Source organism: Diadema antillarum, unplaced genomic scaffold, assembly GCF_040938485.1.
Source record: "Diadema antillarum isolate AM-2024a unplaced genomic scaffold, OU_Dant_1.0 scf00000132, whole genome shotgun sequence".
NCBI classification, from domain to species: Eukaryota; Metazoa; Echinodermata; class Echinoidea; order Diadematoida; family Diadematidae; genus Diadema; species Diadema antillarum.
Window position 1 is genome coordinate 2,046,476 of NW_027271021.1, and position 22,205 is coordinate 2,068,680.

The window sequence follows — 22,205 nt, forward strand, 5'->3', positions numbered from 1 at the left end:
ATAGTAAATGTATCAAAATAAAAGGTGAGATTATCATCCAAGATACTTGCTTTGAATGAAAGCAGTGAAACAAGACACAACTACGGAGAGAATTTTGGTAGCAAGGTCCAGCATAAACATGTACTTAGTATTGAAACCACGAGAGTGTTGGCAAATGAACATGTATAACCTCCACAGCCATCTTTATGCGTACAGATCAAAACGCTCGATAGGTCCCTAACTCTGCCTCTGTTGTAAATTTTTTTCCAAATGTGAAATGTTCCATTTTTGGGGAAAAAAGAAATACATGTACTCTCCCCTTGATTCCGCAAAAGCCAGGTTTCAATGTTAGTTGTCATGATTTCATTATACCTATAAATATTGTCAATACAAAAGTGTTGTCCAGTCCCATATATAATTAATTGTATGGTATGGTAATGCACAATGTCATGGTTGCATGTTGTAGGAAGTACTCATACTGTGTCTCCTTTTAGAGGAAGCATTCCAAATTGCCATTTTGTGTGTTTTGACATGAGAAAGTTACAGGAGACTCTTCTGTATAGATTAAGGTGCTTTAAGTGAATTACATGTAAATTGAATAGGTATCTCATGTACCTATGACTGCATATTTCATCTTTCCCATGTTTGAAACACATTTCAATACCCACTATCAAAATGCATTTGTGAAGGCCTTTCGGATCGCCTTTCTTGAGTTGTTGCATTTATCATTTCTGTTGTGAGTAAAGAGGGGGACCTTGTCAATGCACGGCTCAACTGCACAGTTCGACCCGAAGAGCAGAGATGTGAAGTTGGCAGTGGGTGATGTGGGTAGGTCCAAGCTATAAACACATTTCAAAATGACTTTACATTTGTCATCTCCTCAGAACACGTTTCTGGATCAAATACATATATATACCATCACACTTTTTTTTTGCCTTTCAGAAAGGTGTTTCTAACCACATGATGTGTTTGTCTACTGCCCAAATTTCCCTGAAAGTTGTTTTGAAGCTTTAATTGTATGCCAAAAGTGAGTTGATAAATGCATCTCACATAAGAAAGGATTTTTGTTCCAGTGTCTGCTTGATGTCAGTGATTTATGCTTCAATAACAATAACCCCCCCCCCCAAAAAAAAAGAAAGAAAGAAAGAAAGAAAGAAATAAATAAATCATGAGTTGTGGTCATACTGCATTTAACAGCTAATGAATATTAGTATTGAAGAACTCTCAGATATGATACCAAGATGGCCATTATAAATTACCTTCGCGCACAATAATGTACCAGGATTGCAGTCGTCCCGAGTTTCTCATTAATGGCTTATAAATACATTTGTTTCCATCTTAATGGGTCTGTTTGTCCAAAGATCACTGCCCTCATTCAAAACAATTATCCTCGGTAGATGTACCTTCAAAGTATTGCTATATAGTTAAATCTTTTTTTTTTCATACAAAAACAAAGAATGGTAAAACAGACAAACAAATGGAGTACTGAGCAAACATGAAACAAATCAAGGTCTTCTAAATTGCAAATTGACAAATAAGTACTTAAGTTCAATGAACACTGCAGCTAATACAATCCTTCACAGCACCGGCCATAAAAACTTAATTAGGGTATCAGAATGCTAATGGAATCATTATGGAGGGAATGATGATTTACAGCTATTAACTATACAGCATAGGGTAGTTGGTAAAAAATAGAGAACAAAATGCCATCGAATTAAATACATGAAACATATCTTATGTCTTTGAAATAGAGTTTTGCATGAAATGTGTTGTAATAATCCCTTGTTCATTTGAGAAATAATCTAGAAAAGTTGAAATGAATACATGCACAACAGTAAAAATTGTCTTAATCAGTTTATCAATGCAGGTGTACCATTACAAAGTCTTAAAAATGCTTTCATTTTCTAGCACTATATTCTTTCTATGACATTTCTAAACACACATGTCACTTCTCCTTGCCACCATACAGTCTCACTAAAATTCCCAACTTTTAATTGATGCTCCATTTAAAACTTATGTAGGGTGGTCTACACAGACATCAATCTTAGCTCATGTTCAACAGGTCATCATCAAGAAACATTTATAATTGTAATAGCTACTCAATTAGGTTAATTTACTCAGTAACCTCACACATGCTTGAAAGAACGAACTATACATTGTATATTAAAGCACTGCACACATGGAATGAAAGGTATATAAAGATGTATCAATTCTTACTGACTGAAAATATTCTGATGATTAAAAAACAAAAAATCAAGGAGGTACAGCACAATTAGTAGATAAATGACTGCATACTTTACTCTTATCTTGGCACACTACGCATATCTTCTCAACGCAGTTAAGGTGTCGATATTTTAACTTTTCGGGCTATATATAAATCATCAATCTCCAGCAATCTACTTGCATCTAACTAACATCTACCCTCTAACAAGAATACACTCGGGGTCCTGTTGCAAAAAAGTTGAAATAAAACATACAAAGTAAATAAGAAAATCAAACCCAAGTCTCCAAGCACTCGATTCTGATTAGCTTATACTTGGCTTGAGTTTGACCCTCTGACTTCTGTTTGATTGCATCTTTGCAACGGGGCCCAGGACTTCCAGACACTATTAAAGACTGCACTGCACAAGAAGAATTTGGATTCCTGATCTTTTTGTATGATCAACTTTGATGGACCTCTGCGACAACGTATGTAAAATACAAATCGTTGCTGAAACGAAAAGACCTTGTATCTAAAATTTTGGAGAAAACAACTTTTTTGGATTAATGGTCAGATAATCGCTTTAATAAGTGATGTCATGTCCAAATCTAAACTGTCTCACCCCAAAAATGAAGCCACCACGGCATGTCAAAGGGAAGGCTCTCCCATTTGATATGGTGCTTTGGCTGCCATGTTTTTATGCTCTCCTGAACATTTGCCATTTTGTAGATACAAGGTCTTGGAGCGACAAAATGTACCTGGATTGAGTGAATAGTATTTTCTCCTTCCTACACTACCAGTGCTTTTGGACATCAAATATATGGGTGAATTTTTGGCCCTCTTCAAATGCATAAGCGTGGCTCAAAATAAGCTCTGCCTTCTGGTAGCTATGACATTATCTACAATTTTTTCTTTTCATTAGTTGAAGGGATTTTTAGCACAAGTTCTTCATTATAGTAATACACTCTCTTCTTGTTTTATAAATGTATAATGCAAGTTATACACATGCTTTTCCTTTTCTTCAAAACCATGTATACATGCACATTGAACATCTTGCTGTTAATCAAGACAAAAAATGTACAAATTAGTTCAAATTACAGTCTGACAGTTACTGTTAAACATACTGGTACTTAAATTTTCGACACAGGGTCTCATTAACATCGCGTGTTACCTCTTTGCTGAAGTCTACTATCAAATTGTAGCACTTCAATACCCATAAAGGACAAGTCCACCTTCATATACATAAAGATTGAGAGAATGCAGCAATATTAGTAGAACACATCAGTGAAAGTTTGAGGAAAATTGGACAATCCGTTCAAAAGTTATGAATATTTTAAGTATCTGCGCAGTCACTGCTGGAAGAGAAGACTACTACAGTGTATGATGTCACATGAGTACAACTATATAAGGAAAATAAACAGAGAATTTCACAAAACTTTACTTTTTGAATAAAGTGCACAGTTCTTCGACTTGCTACTGACGTATGTTAAGGGTAATATTATTCCCCCTGCCTTCTGAAAGAGAGAAGTTGAGTGTTCTTTTGCTATGGGAGAAAAATGGAAATATGTTGAATTTTCTTTATTCTTCCTTTAAATCGTTGTACTCATGTGACATCACAAGCTATAGTAGTCTTTTCATCCAGCCGTGACTGAGCAGAAACTTCAAAAATTCATAACTTTTTAACGGATTGTCCGATTTTGCTCAAACTCTCACTGATGTGTTCTACTAATATTGCTGCATTCACTCAACCCACATGTCTATGAAGGTGAACTTGTCCTTTAAGAACAATGTACACAATGAGTATGGTTCACAATCAATCAAGATATTCAAAATTTTCTCTTACTTAAAGCACTATGCACTTAAAAACAACTTTCATCTGCGTAAAAAATGCCTGACATCACAAAATCACTAAGGCTTTCTTGACTACACTATCAATACATTGTCAATGCCAACTAGTCACATGAATATTTACGTGTAACAATCAACTTGATAATCTAGATATTTATCTGTACTTTACAGATTTATGAGGTCGGCAAGATGAAAAATAGGGCAAGAAGAAGAAAAAAAAGAGCAAGATGGCTAAGATCCATTGATGGTTTGATTTAAAATACTGTGTTGTTAAAAAGTTTCTCAAGCATGTAGTTTACGGGTACATGTATTACACAATGTGTACGTCAACTTCACCAGGACAGACTATTCCCTCTATGTAACCTTGCATAAAATACACAGATAACAGACAACCTAACACACACAAGTCGAAATTGCCACTTTTTTGCTAACTACGATTTCAATAAGCATTTTCAATAGAACATATTGCAACAAATAGATACTTACTACGGTATAATTATTATGCAAATGTGTAGTACGGTACCGCATGGAATGAACCCTTGTTCTGAAATTTTCAAGCATTCAATCTGTCATGCATGCACAAGGTGTATACAACAATTTCGAATTTACAAAAAAAAAATAATAATAATGGGGGGATTAATTGAGGGTGAGATCTATCGCTAGTTATAAGTATTTATCTCATGAGCAAATCAAAACAATCACAGTCTTATTGAAATGCACTAATACATGCTATGCAAACTTTCCTGATCTTGTGTACAATGTAACAGTACTGATACCACTCAAAAGTTATTGACACTCAATGGATTCTACCAACTACTGTAACAATGTATTATACCTCATGTATACTCAAATAAAATTTTGCAAACATCACAACATTGGCAAGGAAGAAGTTACATGAGAATTGACGTAAAGAGGAAATTTACATTCTATGAATAATGGGGATAACGCAATAAATCTGGGAAAATTTGAGTGACATTAGATGAAAATTAACAAAAGAAAGATACAACCCTCAAAATGTATTCAGGCCACTTTATGAGAGTCAACCTGGTTACATGCACATGCATGCAATGGGAATTACTCGTATCTTCTGTTATGGTGTCTAAAATGCCAGTATTTTGACATAACGGTATTTCCCTCATGTTCTAAAGGGAATTTACGAAGGGCATTCTACCATAATAGCCCTTCTGGGCAAAAAAGTTGAATAAATAAATTGAAATTGACTGGAAATTTAATTTCGTGTACACATTACACACTGATTCAACATACATTGTAATTACTATAGCCATGTAACAAAACACACATACATGAGACTAAAATCAATATTCCCAGGCAATGAAATCTTTTGTTTCTTTCTCCGCAATGATATCATTCGCAACCAATTTCCAAATGAAGCAAATTGACTATGTACCAACACTTTTAAAAGGCGGAGGCAAATCCTCTGGAGTACATACTGGAGGCAAATCCTCTGGTGTACATACTGTGCATTCTGTCGAGGTCGACGCTCACTTATACTGTGCTTTGTTCACCAAATAGCAAGTCGCTGGAGTGCTTTCTTTACCAGCTGACACAGACATTTGGAAACTGACTGCAAACAAATACAGAATAATCACTTGTAATCCCCTTAAAATATCTATTGTGTTGCCAGGGCTTGGCTGTTGGTCTCGGGCATTGTTATTAGTGAGCGGGCTGGTTAACTCTAAATAACCTGCCAAGTTTGAACAACAAAAAAATTATCTGAATGCTGCTGAAAAAAAAAAAAAATATGGCAAGTTACAGCAAAGTGGCTGGCATATAAAGGGATAAGCATTGTGAAATCACATGGCATTTACAGTACCCTGCAGCAAGCACTATATAGAATGATTTTAAATCCCCAAAGGAACTTTGTCAAACTTGGTTTGGGATTGGGAGTTGGGTTGAAGATTAGAGAGAAAAGGATTGGAACAGCTTTAGTGTCTGGGTTTCAGAGCAGAGGTAAAAAATAGGGATAACAATGGGCAATTCATGCATGTTTTAAGAGATAAGATAAGGACAGATGAGGTTTAATCCCACGAGCCAAAAAAACAAATAAAAACAAACAAGAGACCCGGGGGTTACACGCTCACCTGAGTATCGCAAGTTCACCTTCCATGCATTCTTGCAGACTCTTACATGAGAACATTGGAAACTTATGATGAGGGTAGCTTTGAGAGTGGAGGCATGGTGTCCATTTACATATTCCATCACACTGGTAAACATACCTACCAAGTACACTGTACTTTATAGAATGTTGGATTATGCAGCTTGGGGAAAAAAGACTTAAAGCCCTATCACTTTTGATTAAAACTAGAGAAAATATTACTGAATATTCATTAATTTAGGAGGTTTGGACCCCCTGGGGCCCCCAAGGAAAGCATGGTGCCCATTCAAACACTTTGAAATCTTATCCCCATGGGAATGCTACTTGCTAAGTTTGGTGAAAATCCATTATGTTGTTTTCAGCAAGAATATGAAAATTTAGGCCCGCATTTGGACCCCCTCCCCCATCCCATTGCTTCCTTGGGTCCCAAGGGGGTGAAACAACAAACTTGAAACAACAGTCATCAATATACCGGTACTGACTTATTGCATCAACTTAGCTCAATCACTTCTGGTTCCAGAGAAAATCAGAGAAAATCTGTCCCCCAGGTGGGGCATGGTGTCCATTTGATAGAATTGAGATAGATTCTATCCCCCTAGGGATGCTACCTGCCAAGTTTGGTGAAAATTTGTGATAGGGTTTTCAAGAAAAAGATGAAAATTTACAATTTCGGTCCAAATTTAGGTCCCATGGGGCCCCCAGGTGGGGCATGGTGCCCATTTGATAGAATTGAGATTCTATCCCCCTAGGGATGCTACCTGCCAAGTTTGGTGAAAATTTGTGATAGGGTTTTCAAGAAAAAGATGAAAATTTACAATTTAGGTCCAAATTTAGGTCCCATGGGGCCCCCAGGTGGGGCTTGGTGCCCATTTGATAGAATTGAGATTCTATCCCCCTAGGAATGCTACCTGCCAAGTTTGGTGAAAATTTGTGATATAGGGTTTTCAAGAAAAAGATGAAAATTTACAATTTAGGTCCAAATTTAGGTCCCATGGGGCCCCCAGGGGGCTTGGTGCCCATTTGATAGAATTGAGATTCTATCCCCCTAGGAATGCTACCTGCCAAGTTTGGTGAAAATTTGTGATATAGGGTTTTCAAGAAAAAGATGAAAATTTACAATTTCGGTCCAAATTTAGGACCCTGGGGCCCCCCCAGGTGGAGCATGGTGCCCATTTGATGGGAATGAGATTCTTTCCCCCAAGGATGCTACCTGCCAACTTTGGTGAAAATGCATAATAGCATTTTCAAGAAAAAGATGACAATGAACAATTTGGGCCCCATTAGGACCCCTCCCCACCCCCCTCCCCTGGGTCCCAAAGGGGGCACCCCTGATTCCGCCATGAACAAACTTGAAACTACAGTCATCAATGTACTAATTCATAGTATTGACTGACCTCTATCACTTCTGGTTCTAGAGATGAAGATTTTTTAAGATTCCTTAATTTCGGGGGGTTTGGGCCCCTCTGGGGGCCCCCCAGGTGGGGTAAGGTACCCACTTGAACAAATTGAGATCCTATCCCCCTAGGGATGCTACCTGCCTAGTTCAAGGGGTTCTGAAGAAGATGAAAATGTAAAAAGTTTGCGCACGACGGAAGCCGGACGACGCACAACGGACGCCAGACGAAGAGCGTTCGCAATAGCTCACTTGAGCCTTCGGCTCGGGTGAGCTAAAAACCCTAAACATCCAGTCACACATTAAGTTGAATCATCAATAAATCAAACTTCGCAAAATGCTGTAAAATATAAGTCCCTTTAAGAGCTGGTAACTTGGCAAACTTAGTGCTGTAAACTTATTTTTTAATTGAAATATCAGAAAACAGTGAGTGAGTTGTGCATGGAGAGAAGGGGCGGCAGAGGAAACCAGGCTTACAGTCAACAGAGCTGGCGCTATGTTTTTAAAAGTGAGGGGCCCAGTTTACATTATTTTCTAATGCCACTTCCAGATTTAACCTGCTGACAACATAAAAAAGGGCTTAACCAAAATTTTCTGGTGCCACTTCCGGGGTACAAAAAGTGAGGGGGCCTACGTGGTAAAACCCTGAATAAAATAAATAAGTAGATAAAATCCTTGGTAATTTCATACCATTAGATTATGAGATGCTGGTCTTTTTGCTTTCATTGCTAAAATATGCTTAACATGGTGTTATACATTAGGTGCATCCTTCCAAACCTTGTAAATGATACATTCTATGAAAGCAACGCTGCTGTTTACTGACTGATGACTCTGGAATCAAAGTGGTAATCATTCCTCCTCTGCGTCCCTGATGGCATCATGTAACCACTCCTGCTCCTCATTATCCTCTGAGTCGCTGCCGAACACCCCTCCCTTCATCTCCATCTCCATGTCTGATTGTAGGAGCTTGGAGTACATGAAGCGCTTCTTCACAGGCAGCCTGCATGCACAGATAATCAGAAGTACTGTCCATGTCACTGCTACCACAGCAACGACAACAAAGAGCATCTTGACTTCCAGTGCTCCATACAAAAAGCCCCACATGATGCCTCCCAGGGCAACACCCACCCCCTGCTCCAGAGCCAGCAGAGTTCCCTGTACCATCTTCCCCATGCCTGGAGGAGACGCTTCATTGAGGTACGCCAGGATGCACCCCCTGATGGCTGCTCGGCTGAGCGAGTGGAGAATCTGAATGGGAACGGCAGCCCAAGGTGCCCACAGCACTGAGTAGTAGAGCTGCTGCACTCCTAGGCAGGCAGTTCCCAAGGCCAGCAGCCATACATTCCCAAGCTTCTGGACCAACCAGGGAGTGAAGACAATGGACATGGGCAGCTCTGTGAAGTAGGCAATGGCAATGGTCAAGCCCATTGTGGTCTCCAGACTCTGCAAGTCTTGCATCAGCCAGAAGAGGAAGATGTCGCTGCAGGATGATACCAAGGCCGTCACGACCAGGGTGCTGCTCATGACTGCGGTGTGGCTGTCATTGTAGAGGAGCTTGAAGCTTTTTAAAAATTTGCCTTCCTGCTGAGACTTTGTCTTGAATCCGAGGGGTACTGCTATCCCAGCCAGGAACACCACACCAATACAAGCTGCACTGGCGTAGAAATGAATAACCATATGGTTGGTTTCACCCCACAAGTAGCATGCTGTGCTGTCCACAATGGCTGCTGAAATGAGCCCCATGATGGCAAAGATGGGTGTGGCAAGGATCGTTGGTCTTTTGTATTTGTCCAACTCATCAATGTTATCCAGCTGGTGATACAGTGCAGTGTCACACATGTGCTCTATGGGTCCTGCAAATAGCTCTGTTACTCCAACTAGGAACAATGCTATCCAAAATGTGATGGAATGTGTTGAACCTGATACTTTGTCACTGGGTTTGGTGTGAACCTCTGGATTACCTGTTGGAAAAACAGCGTCGTCTCCAGTAGTGTCATTAGCACCTGGCTGGCTGGTCTGGAGGGTGCTTCTCCTGTGCCTTTTATTTCTGTATTCATGGCCAGTCATATGAGGGTGCTTGCTGTCTCTCCCCAGCAACCAGTCCAAGACATCTTCACTGTAACCGTCACTGATTATGTCTTTCCTTGGATCAACAGTGTCCTTGTCCATGTCTGAGTTCCATGAGTGGTACCTGTCATACTCTTTGTCTGATTGGCTCTCCCACTTCCAATCTGGGCGTCTTTGATAAGAGCTTTGATATCGTCCATCACCTGAGACACTGTGATCTTGTTTATTCCGATAGCGCTTGTTGGACACGAATGGCTCATTGTGCCTGCTAGAGTACTGTCGATTGCTGTTGGGCCAATACTGATTTCTGACAGGGGTGCTAGAAGTAGGGTACAGATTTTGGTTGACAGGAACACTGTATGAGGTATCAGACATAGGCTTGGCATGACTGTCAAAGAAATTTTCTGTTTTAGGCCTACTGGCAACTTTACTGGCTGGTCGTGGTTGTGCCCTTTCAGGAGTAGTCGACATCTTTTGATTGGACTGTGATAAATCGTCTTCAAGAGGCAGATTTGATGGCATTACATGTGTTGTGCTCATTACTCTCAAACTCTGAGACTTTGTAGAAGACACCAGATCAGGACTTGCTGTTGTGATGAGACGACTCATGGGATTACTTGTTACTGGTGCTTGAGAAGGGGTTGACTCTGTGCTAGCCAGCTTTGTGTGATCAATGAGCTCAATTGCCTTTGTGAAATTACTTGACATGACATCTGGCTGTGAAGAATTAGAGCCAACTGTGCTCTGCTTGAAGCCAACACAGAAGCGAGCTGACGCACCTTTACTGACAGGAGGTACTATTGAGAGACTCAATACTCCTGTGAGGTAGAAGAGAATGGCCAGGAGCAGAAAGATCCTTGCAGACTTGAATCTCATTAGCCATCTCCCTAGACAGGATGCAGTCACCGCTACCAGAACACTCTTGCAGCCAAGAATGACCCCCGTCTGGCTAGCCCTCAAACCTAGCTGTCGCAGGTAGATGGCCAGAAATGGTACATAGCAAGCCCTGGCAGCAGAGAGGGCAGTGAAAAGGGCCCCTGTCACGAGCAGCAGGACTTGCAGATTGATTTGCTGTTGCTTGGCCATAGTTCATCACTTCAGTAATCCACATCATATGCACCATGCCATTTTTTACTCTGTGTAACATGTGAACTGATCATCATTAAATTAGAAGTTTGAGGTAGTCATCCAGCTCAACTTACACAGGATTACAGGGCTGAACAAGTATTCCATCACAATGCTTTTCATATGAACGGAGCACAATGCCGTAGAGGGTCAAGGCTTGGCTTGGATGTGGTTAGGCACTTCTGCCGTTTCTTGTTTCTTGACAAGACCTTACCAGTCCATGCTAGTGGTCCATCCAGTCACACACAATGTCCTCAGCTTGTGGAAGAAAGAAAATGACTTTCTGGAAAACCACGGTTGATTTGGTCAGTCTGAAAGAAAGCAAACAATTCTTGTTTGAATTCATCATTCAAGTTTACTTGATTACTAGAATGAATAAGATGGAAAAAATGGCTGAAGTAATCAAAATTACAAATTTCACATGCTATTTCTTTTTTTTAAAGTAGTGATGTTGGTTGCAGAGTAGTTCTACCATTACATACTTGGGCCAAGGTAATGATGCCATCTTTATTCAATGCACAACACTTTCATTGCTTTGTGCACAAAAACGTCATGAAAATTATGCCCATACAGCCAACCCTTTTTCTCCTGAAAGTTATTACACTTGTACTAATACCAGGTTATAGCAACACAACAAAAATCTTAGACAAAGGAACCTGACTTTTGTTTTTGAAGTCACTTTTTTGTCAAAAAAGAGGTAAATTTACACCAGCGAGACTCTTGTGGGGTTGTGTGATATGTCACCATCTATCTCTTCATAAAGTAGTTTATACATGTGGTTCCCAGTTTCCCACTATTCATCAGGGAGTGACATGTGAAATGTCAAAATTCCTTTATTCATGTGTTTTCAGTTAAATTACTTTCATTACTTTAGGGACAATTTGAGCATGGTGAAGAATTATATTTTGTGAAAGTTATATATACCAAGACAAGGACTAGGAGCTGTGAGTTGACGGTGAAGACGTCAAACTGCTCAGAATAGAACAATGCTATGTTCTTGAGTGCTATTGTACTTTTGTATCCATGCGCATATCTCAAATTATGGAAATTCAAATTGTACCAATATCACAGGATATTTTAACTACCTCATTTCCATTCACTCACAAATTTGAACCAAATCAGTCAGCGTGGACACTGATGTCCACTTTCAGGTCGTTGCTCAAAACAACTCACTCTTCACGAGCAATTGCAGCGTACAGTGCCTGCACAATCTTAAACTGAAGTTGGCTCCATCTAATATTAGTACAATTGTATGCAACGAATCTTTTAAGTGATCAGGAGCCTCATCCCCATCCCCCCAAAAAAATCAAATGTGTACAAATTTTTACCTATGGCAATTAGGCCTAGGTCTAATTTGAATTCACGCTGGTCATGCTCAGTCAAAGAGGCCTTTGGGGCATGGGGCGAGATGCTAAAAATGAGGCCCCCTGTTCACTTCTCATCCATCTCACATCTGACAATCAAGTGACATAGGACCCTACTATAGTCATGACTCATAGATTGTCGTCACACATACACACACACACACACACTCACACAAAATCCACTCTGGTGTGCTAATGTTACGGTCTAAGCGTTAGACCACCATTGGAATAGATATTGGCATATTGCAAATGCATTTTGTAATGTACATTTGTATCATATCATAATATTCATAAAAACACTAGCGTTAGTAACGTTAGATCTATTCATATTTCATTCCCTACTTGTATGGTAAGGGTACCACCTATCGGCAGTGTACCTTGCCATCGGCACCCTGCGTATCATGGCTGTTTGCGTATAGAACGAAAAGGTACGCGCGGGATTAAGTGTCATTAGCTATATAAAAACAATAAAAACGAAGAAACAAAAATCAAACTAAAAAACAAACTAACAAACTAGCAAACTAAACACGTTTTAATTACACATCCGCTCAGTAACGACAGCATGGCTGTGAAATTCACGCGTATTATTACCTATGGAGGGGAGGGGGTGCCGATCGCTACTGTCCTCTTTAGTTTTAAGCTGCACAAAGAAAACGCATTGCATGCACTAAAATTGCGCTGTCTTTATTTGTTACAAACTCAAAAAGCTGCATCACTTCGGTGATCCCTCGCATTTATCCCCGAGTTGAATTATCCTTCGGGTTTATGCCAGGTTCAAGTGTTGTGCGTGTGTGTCACACACAAACACACTGCTATAGCTTCTGACCACCCGAGCATTGAGAATTAAGGGTTTCTGGGACGAACACTGCACTAGGGCTTTCTATAGCTCAGTCGGTAGAGCACCGGTCTAGCAATCCGGAGGTCTCGGGTTCGAATCCCGATGGAATCCCATTTTCTTTGCTCACTTTTCCACTAATAATTTTATTTTTAAAACGGAGATTCATGATCAACGAGACGGTCACGACATTCAAAACTGCAGTATTTATGGCATATTTGAGGTAAGAATTAGGCGAATTTGTTTTATATTTTTAGAATAAACAAGCTACAGATCCTTAGGGTGACGATAGGTGGTATAGCCAGGTGCCTGCACCTCGTCAGGGGCCCGAATACCGTCACCCCGCTTAAAATCGTTTTGAGCGCACTGAACAAAAATGTATGCCCGGGACTGTGTTCTGTACGCTTGAAACTTGGCAGGACTACCACAACCAAGCAAATTGTGGTGAAAACCGAACAGTTTTTCGCGAAAATCTGAAATTTTAATAGGGCTATAGGAATACGTGTTATATGTCACCCGCACGCATCTTTTACGTGTATGTCTATGGGAACATCACGGTCACCTGCACACGTCTTTTACGTGCTAAGTCTATGGGAGAGCGGGTGACGAGTTGCGGGCCCCTTCCTTAGCGCGCAACTTTTTCGCATCGTTCGCCTTTGACGACGATAGCTGCAAATTTTCAATATCGATCAGTGAACTTGTGATTCCATTGGAATTTTCATCATTTTTCCCGTATGTGAGTTGGATTTCAAAGAATTTCAGTGGCGAAATGTGATTCAATTATGGGCAAACATTAACTATGACGAGGTGCGGGTCACCCAAGTATAGGCAGTACATAGTGGCAGGCCAGTGCAGTGGTACCCTCAATCATAGATACTTCAAATTCAGGAGAATGTCTCAGCTGGAGCCTCAGCTCAGTCCACAATAACAAAAAATGAACAGAATGATAATCAATCCATGATTATGAATATGATGCTGCTGGTCTGCCTGTCAGTAAGACTTAAATCTAATCTGACTAATCATGATTCGACATTGTATCAACAGAACAGGATCCATCGATCCAGAGATCGTGAGGATCCCCAGCCATCATAGTAATAGACAGGTCCAGGGCAGAGCAGGGCCAGGGTCTCGTTCTACAAAATTTAGTAATCTAGAGCTCTATATAGACCTCTATACCACTCTTCACGTATCTTTGTACGTTTGTGTTGCACTGGTGCAATTACAATTGCGAGAAAGGCACCCACCTTTGCTTTTAGTCTTCCTCAGCAGGTGAAAAATACATCTGCCTGTTAATAAATTGCCAGGTCACATCAGTCAATCCTAGCCTCCTTCATCACTTCTTTTGCAGCATCTCGGCCGGAGCCATATGTGGCATGCATCAGATGTGTTGTTTGTTTTGTACACTGCTTGAGTTCAGTGGTCGGTTGATACTATAGCGCAAGTTGGCCTTACGTCTTCACGAGCAGTTGGAGTAGCGCGCAGCGGCGGCAAGTTTAGTTCGGTGAGTAGTATTCACAAGTACTTACGTTGGTGGAGTACGCTATGATTATGCGCTATCAATCTCCAAATTCGCTTGCCCTCTAAACATGTCTTCTGGTCCAAATGCTCGTACAAACCAACGTCGCTACACGAAAGCGAAATGTTAATGGCAAATTGCGTAATCGTTGGTAGCGGTCGGACAACTGACATGCACAGCCAGCACAGATGTTAGGCATTCGGACTGAGTGCTCACGGTTACATGTGCATGCATATGCGTGCCTGTGTGTGTGTAGGACACAGAAAATTCAACACACACGTGTACGGACCAAAACACAGTGCACAGAACATGTGTTTGTGCCTTCTCATGTCAGCTCAGCACAACTAACACTACACAGCACTGCTATTTAGTGCTAACGTTAGCTGGTAATAACAACCGATTTCCCAAAGAAAGTTCCGATAATTTCAGCCGATACTATAGCATAGTATTAGTAATCGTCAGTGTTTCATCATTTGCATTAACAAAGTTAGGTATTTATTAATTATTAAATTGAAATGGCATCCGAAGGAGATATGGAGGAAGTTATGGAAATTGTCGATCCTGAAAACAGTGATCAAGACGGAGAGGAAATTGGTGGAGACTCCAGTCATAAACAAGAACCAGGACGACGAGGGGAAGGCAGAGTTTACTTGCCCGGTCGTAATGAGATGGAAGAGGATGAGGAGCTAGTGAAAGATGAATCTGCCTATCACATGTATCATCAAGCACAAACAGGTAATGCCTCTTTACCATAGCAGAATTGTCTTCTTCATTTTGATGATTGCAGTGCTTAGACATGTTAGACTTTGAGTTTGAGTAGGTAAAGATTAGACTCTGTCCCTAACAAATAACCACTATAGTATAGAGTTTTAATAGAGGGTCTAAAAATTTTGAAGTTTGAATTATATAGCACACTCACAACACAGCTAGCCCGACCAGATGCTGTTAATATGCGTGCTACTTACAGCGACTGGGCTGTGTATAGTTAACTCACAGCAGATAGTTTTAAACAGTTAAGTAATTGTATAAAGTATGTAAGTTGTATTAAAAACCTAGTGAGTTTGTCCAAAACAAGGTCATCAGCCTTGTGGGGCCTCAAGTCACTCTCCTACAAATGGTCAAGAGGTTTGGTCATATTATTCCGCACGATTGCCTCACAAAGACTGTGATGCAGGGGCACTGTAGAAGGTCAGTCCGGGAAACCCGCTCATGAGGACTGCTCCCACGTACGAGGACTGCCCTGCCTCATGAGGACCGCCCCCACGCACTCATGAGGCCCGGGGGGGGGGGGGGGGGGGGGGGGGGGGGGGGGGGGGAGGGGGGGGGAGGGGGGGAACGCCTCATGATCAGGCCCCCCCATTCACTTCTATTCATCTCACATCTGACGTATAAATTGTCGCAACTTTGCACTGGGATTTTTTGTTACACACACATGTCCACTATCCATGGTGAAAAGAAGAAAAAATCCTGTCCGTTTTTTTTTCAAAAATCGAGTTTTAATCAACCGATGCAGAGCGCCCATCAAAACACAGGCACCAGCGTGTTCGCACAATGCAAGACTGCCACACTAGCGGCCTGATCCGACTAGTCCTCGTACGCGGGAGCGGTCCTCATGAGCGGGTTTCCCGGAGTGAGGTGGACACTGCCGTGGGCCGACAGAAGAAAGAGCTGGTTGGACAATGTGAAGGAATGGACAGCTCTACTCTTGTAAGCTAGACCTCAAATCTTAAGATATACCACATACAGAGATCAGGTATACATGGATACAGTTTCATTAACTGAGTTTACTGAGATAAATTGCTGAAACCAGAAACTCTTGGAACAAGACACATGTACATGTGCAGGGACCAAGTGCAATATTTTGATTATTAGAATACGCGTACTTGATGTAATTTGTTTAGCGTTATGTTTCTTGTCTTTCAGTTATGTATAACATATATATTTATTTGTCTTTACATGTGGAATTTTGAAATGGAGACTGTTGAGAAGATTTTTATGCCTTAGTGCATGATAATAAATGACTTGAATCTTGAATCTTGAATGCAGAGGGATTGCCCATTTAGCTGTGTCAGCATGGAAACTGCTGTTTTTCCGTGGTGTCACGAGAGTATTGATGAAATGAAAAATGTTCATTTGAGGAAAACTTGTTGAATGGAATTAAATGAAAAGAAATGACAAAGAATATGGAGAGGTGTGTCTTGTCAAACATTTGTGACAAAACATAGCCAATTTATCTTAAATAAATTGAAGTTTTCACTGAACAACAAAATACCTCGCAGTTGTTTACCATGTTACACTTTGATAATCCAGTAGAGCGGCAAGAAAGAAAAGTTATTTTAACGTATAATAATAATAATGATCACGTACTGCACATCGCAAAATGAGGCTTTACTCTGTTCTTACATCATGCGGTGCAGTTGAACTATCAGGAGTTCAGGACATACTTTTATCAGAGAGTTATACGGAAACTGAACACCTGCAATATAACATGGCGTGTTGCATCCTATAGCCTGATTAACGAAATGCCAGTGATCTTATTTCAAAACTGGACCATGTCGTACTGAATAGAAAAACTTTGAGAGCAAGTGAAATATTTAGAGTACTGTGGTTTTTATATAGTTATACGTGAGAGTTTGAAATGCATACAGTAAAAAAGATCAGACAACCCTTCTCCCCCCAACAAAAAATAAATATGTATAGTTGAACACGCTGCTAAAGGTTCAATCAGTCCAAGCAAGTACCCTGTGAGGGATAAACCTGAAATACCCTCTCAGGGCTATTCAGCGGCTCAACGAAGCGTTGCGATCGTTATCTCTATTCTCATTGCCGGTCGTTCCGATTTATGACTGGAAATTCTGCGGATTTTGCTGGCTCGTGCGAGCGCTGCACGCTTGCAGTGAGCTGGGTGGCCTTGTACACCCACATGCAGGCCGGACAAGTCGCAGCGTCACATACCAGCCGGGGAGATACCACACACAGTCTTCACATCCACCAAGTATTGTAGTAACCCGCGCTAAGATGGTTTCAACAATTTGCACAAATCGTTAAACCACACTAAGTGCACATAGTCGTTGCATGATGATACCACGAAAAATAAGCAAAATACACAGTCCCCCCCCCCCACACTCACGTACGCATACAAGCACAAGCACCCACGGCAAAAACAACAAGGGTGTCAACAACATCAAAAGCAAAAACAAAACGAAAACTGGCATCATTCAGAACGTGTTGATTTCGAGTTTCAAGATACAGTTGTGACTTGTATCTTGAGAATAACGTATAACCATTTTTTTTCTTTTCAAATCATGTTCATGATGTATCAATTATTAAATCTGTATTTAATAGTCACATCCAGTATCAAAACGTACCGCTCTGTGACTGAGAAAACAGCCATCTGCAGTGTGGACATATTAATATATACGCATCTATAATATAAGAGTAAGAACATCTTCTATAGACGATCAAACGCAATTTCAAAACCCAGTTTTGGCAACTGAATGGATTTCGTTCTCCTACCTGCCCGTGGCCGGTACACTCGCCGAACTGTAAAGACGCGATGGTATCACACATCTCCTCAACTGGAACTACAGCTGTATTTTCAGTTATGACACTATCACAGTCCCAAGTAGATATAACACAAAACGCCATCTTAGTCTTCAAAAAATGTTATCGATGCAGTCATGACAGCGTATATTCCATACCATCAGGGAGGTGGAAAGAGATTTGAATAATTCTGCCTAGTTAGTGCACAGGGATAAACTGAACCGTGTATGGTCTCAGTGGCAGCTAGCTGACTGGTATCGAGGAAACCCGACTAAGGAATTAAGATAAAAACACAAAAACAACATTACTCCCCCACCCCCACCGGTTGATTAGGGCCTGGATGGTATGTGTATGCAGGGAGGTATGTGTTTCACAGTGATTTTCCACAGCAGACACTGCCGAGCGAGAGTGCAATGTCACAGCACTTTCTCAAGATCGACGCAGGGACGTAATCAATGCACATTTGATTTTTCTGATAAACTGCGTTGATACCATCTTTTAATGTCCCCTGAAGATCATACTATAAAGATGTAAGCATTGATTTCATCCTACATAATGTGTTTCCAAAATTTACAGTTGTGATTACATGTACATTATATCGAATGTGAGATGAGCGAGCTTCCTTCGTACAGCAGCCAACGTAAGCCCACGAAAGTGGCAACCAAGCAAGCAAGGCGAGCCAGAGAGCAATACGATCACCATTCCACGTGGGCTAACTGCACGGAGGAACGCGGTGTGTGCGCGTTTTTCTGTTTCAGTAGCGATAGCCTGAAAAATTCAGGCCGGATTGAATGAGGCTAAGGGGACAAAATTTTCGAACATGTTGTGCTATGACAGAGAGCGTGTGAATTTTGCTCCCCGCGGATTATCCTTAAAAAGGGTCTATGAAAAGAAAGACTAATAATCTTCTCTCTAAGGGAAAACGAGCGCAATCCGCGGGGAGCAAAATACACGGTGTGTGTTTAAACACACGCATGTCGAAGCGGTTTTGTCGGTTCCCATAGACTTTACACGTGAAGGCGATTCTCTTGGCACTGAGCCAAGTTCGGCGAGCTCGCTCGGTTCTCCCGTTTTATCCTCTATAGGGTATTTCAGCGTTATCCCTCACAGGGTAGTTGCTTGGACTGTCAATAGAAAGAGAAAATGTCTCTTTTGTTCGCTGTAAACAAACAACAATAGATGAGACCAAAAGAAGAAAGTAAATGAACCGAGTCTAAATGAACGAATACACAGAAAAGCAGTCAAACACAGAGTCTACTTGAAGTAGATGCTAAATTTGACAACTGTGTCATTTTCGCACGTACACCCACTTTGTTGTCCCTATCATGTTTGCCGTGGTATTGAATCATGCAATGTAATCCTAACTATAGAAACAAGAGAAACCTGTATGACATCTTTATCATATACAAGAAGAAATGATGAGATACTTCGAGACAAGTGAAAATGTTCTGCTGGTAACTCATTTCATTGCATTCTACTGGTTATGCCCTCACAAATACAAATACAAATACAAATACAAATACAAAGTCGACAAATATTAATCATAATAAATCATGTACTTCATTTAATTTTGTTATATTTGATGTATTTTTTCATCGAGAAATATGAAAAAATAAATCGAAATCGAAAAAAATCGAAATACAAAGAAGAGAGAGAAAATTAACCTATAGCCGATATCAAAGGGAAGTGCGCCACATCATTCTGAGCGTGTGCGATATTACTGTCATATCAGACGCGAGCGTTATCCATTGTCATCTGAAACGTATCTAACATGATGATGTCATAATCTGGTGGTATATATAATATGATACACATTTCAATATCGCTGCGCCCAGTGACATGTAGTCGTGAATGATTTCCAGCCCTGCCTCATTTCAGTGGACTACTCAACTTGTGTAACTTCGTCGAAGCGAGAGAGCTTTCTTATGTGGAGAAGAGACACATGTACCTCCTCCGTGTCTTCACGCAACTATTTCATAAACACAGGATCAAACTTTTGACTATAAAAACGATTGTTGGAGTTGACGCAGATCATGTCTAAGGAACTACTTTTCAACATGCTTCTGCTGATGTACCTGCTAAAGCACGCAGGTAGGCTGCTATTTGATTTTGTCATTCTTTTCCTTGTCATACTGTCAAAGTGAGTTTTTTCATCCTTTTGCTTTTGGTTGCTTTTCGTGTCCAATTTCTGATTTTCGATTTCGTTTGTGTGTGTGTGTGTGTGTGTTGCATTTTGTGTAATGAGGAGTTACTGCAACGGTGAGGTGTCACACTCGATCCCTTTGAGGTCTTACAATAATTGTATATTATCATGTGACTTCTTGTCATCAGAGGATATGATGATATTTGGTAATAATGTCTTGCGGTGCCAAGATCTTCCATACACAGAAAATGGCACTATGCAACATCGCATTTCTGCCATTATCAGCTACTGTATGTCGACTTAATGCACGAAAAATAAGCCGATGGGTTTTCAACTCATATAGCTAAAGATAAACAGATAAGTTTTGAGTAGTATTTTGAAGCTAAAGTGTCTACATTTCCATGAAAGATGTTTCCTTGAATTTTACATGAGCAATGGAGACTTTTAATAAAACAGGTAATTAGTTTTGAATTAAAAAAAAATGAGCAACCAGATTCCTATGCCTTCATTTTCAGAAAATCATCCCATGTTTTTCTTTATTTCTGTCGGATGATTGTTTTCATCATTTCTTATTGATCTTTATGCACGGTAAGTTTTGCTGGTGCTGAACATGTTGTTGGTTAAATATTATTTCGATCATCCCTATTCGATCAAATGACATGCAAAGCTAAATATGAAGCTATAGCTGTATCTCAATTAAAATGATACTAGGTTTTTAAGTATCTATCTTTGAAATTTTGACCATATCACTGAAGTTCATTTTGGATTCGAACGAATTTTTGATCACTGCTTACACACTCATGTCTTATACCCTTGGACAAGTTTATACGAAACGTTGCGCTTGCCTGTGATACGACCGATATATCTGTGATTTTTGTTCATCTATTTCGAAACACAGAAAATTACGTAAGACTTGTTGGTAAGTCAGAGATGACGAGCTCGCTTAAGAAAACATTGGACTTCAGTTCGTAACACATAGCAATGTCCGTTAGCGTTTCTTTGAAATGAGAGAATGAACTTTTTTCAGTACTTATCTCTCGCGACATTTTAGCAAAATTTGTCTGTTTTCTCGAGACTTTTTGAAGGTAATGAAATGCCTTTGTTTTACATAACCAAAATATGCAGTGCCCATCGTGTTACCTTTGTTTTGCTCTCGAAATGTTGACGTAGGCCTGGGTAGAAGACCAGTCAAACATAAAAAAAGGCTTTAGAAAAAAGATTCGACGGCATTTTTTTTTTGTAATGCTCGGCTCTCATGCTGAAAGTCTCGCAAAAATACTGTCCTGGGGGCAGGTCGGCTATCAGTGATGATCCCGAAGCGTGTGCTAATGAGTTCCTGGTAGTTCGAGCTGTCCGACGCGCTCAGGCCTCGCGTCGCCCTTTTATTTTCTGCGTTTATAGTGCCCATGAAACGATTCTGCTTTCTTAGTTTGTTTTGTTCTGTTTTGTTTTGAGTTTGTTTGGTTTTGTTTGTGAGTTTATTTGTTTGTCTGTTTGTTTCTTTGTTCGTTTTTATTATACTTTTAGTCGCAATCAATCAATATGGATATGTATGTTTTACGTTTCTTAGAATCCCTGTTTTCCAAATATGCACAACAACATCTTCCGCGGAGTGCTACCACCAGCCCCCCCCCCCGAAAAAAAATCAAGAGCAGACCCAACCCCCAACCCCCCATCCCCCCCAAAAAAAGAAATATGGACTATTTACAGTTTTTCATCTCCAGTATACACGCCCCTTCTCTTGAATTCTCTTCTACAGTGCGTATTAAAAAAAGTAATCCAACTTTGGAGGGCTACTATTTCATAATAGTCAGCTATGGAGAGCTCAATGTTGGTTGTGAGGAGAGAAGAACTCTTCGTCTTCCCATTGGTATCTAATTATGCTGACAAATGTCATGCATGACTTAGCACATGAACTCTAAACACAACGATAACAAACTGCACTTTTTCCAAGTTTGCTTATTATTGTGAAGGAACAATGAATGTCTCACTGCATGCATGGAATGGATGAGATCTGTCATTGAAAGTGGCCAAATAAGACAGCCTGCCTGTCTATTTTATATCGAATGCATGAAT

At 40.4% G+C, this 22,205-nt stretch overlaps 1 protein-coding gene across 1 annotated transcript; it reads right to left on the reverse strand.

Annotated features, from left to right (window-relative positions):
- Positions 1–7,486: 7,486 nt before the first annotated feature.
- Positions 7,487–14,344, reverse strand: LOC139720714 (uncharacterized). The gene is made up of 2 exons (XM_071632066.1): positions 14,172–14,344; positions 7,487–11,039 (listed from the first exon to the last, which is right to left on the reverse strand). The coding sequence occupies exon 2, from the start codon at positions 10,687–10,689 to the stop codon at positions 8,386–8,388; it is 2,304 nt and encodes a 767-aa protein (XP_071488167.1). The 5' UTR covers positions 10,690–11,039; positions 14,172–14,344; the 3' UTR covers positions 7,487–8,385.
- Positions 14,345–22,205: the final 7,861 nt, after the last annotated feature.

Coding starts and splice junctions, on each gene's coding strand:
- LOC139720714 (XM_071632066.1), bottom strand. CDS start 10,689: ATGGCCAAGCAACAGCAAATCAATCTGCAAGTCCTGCTGCTCGTGACA.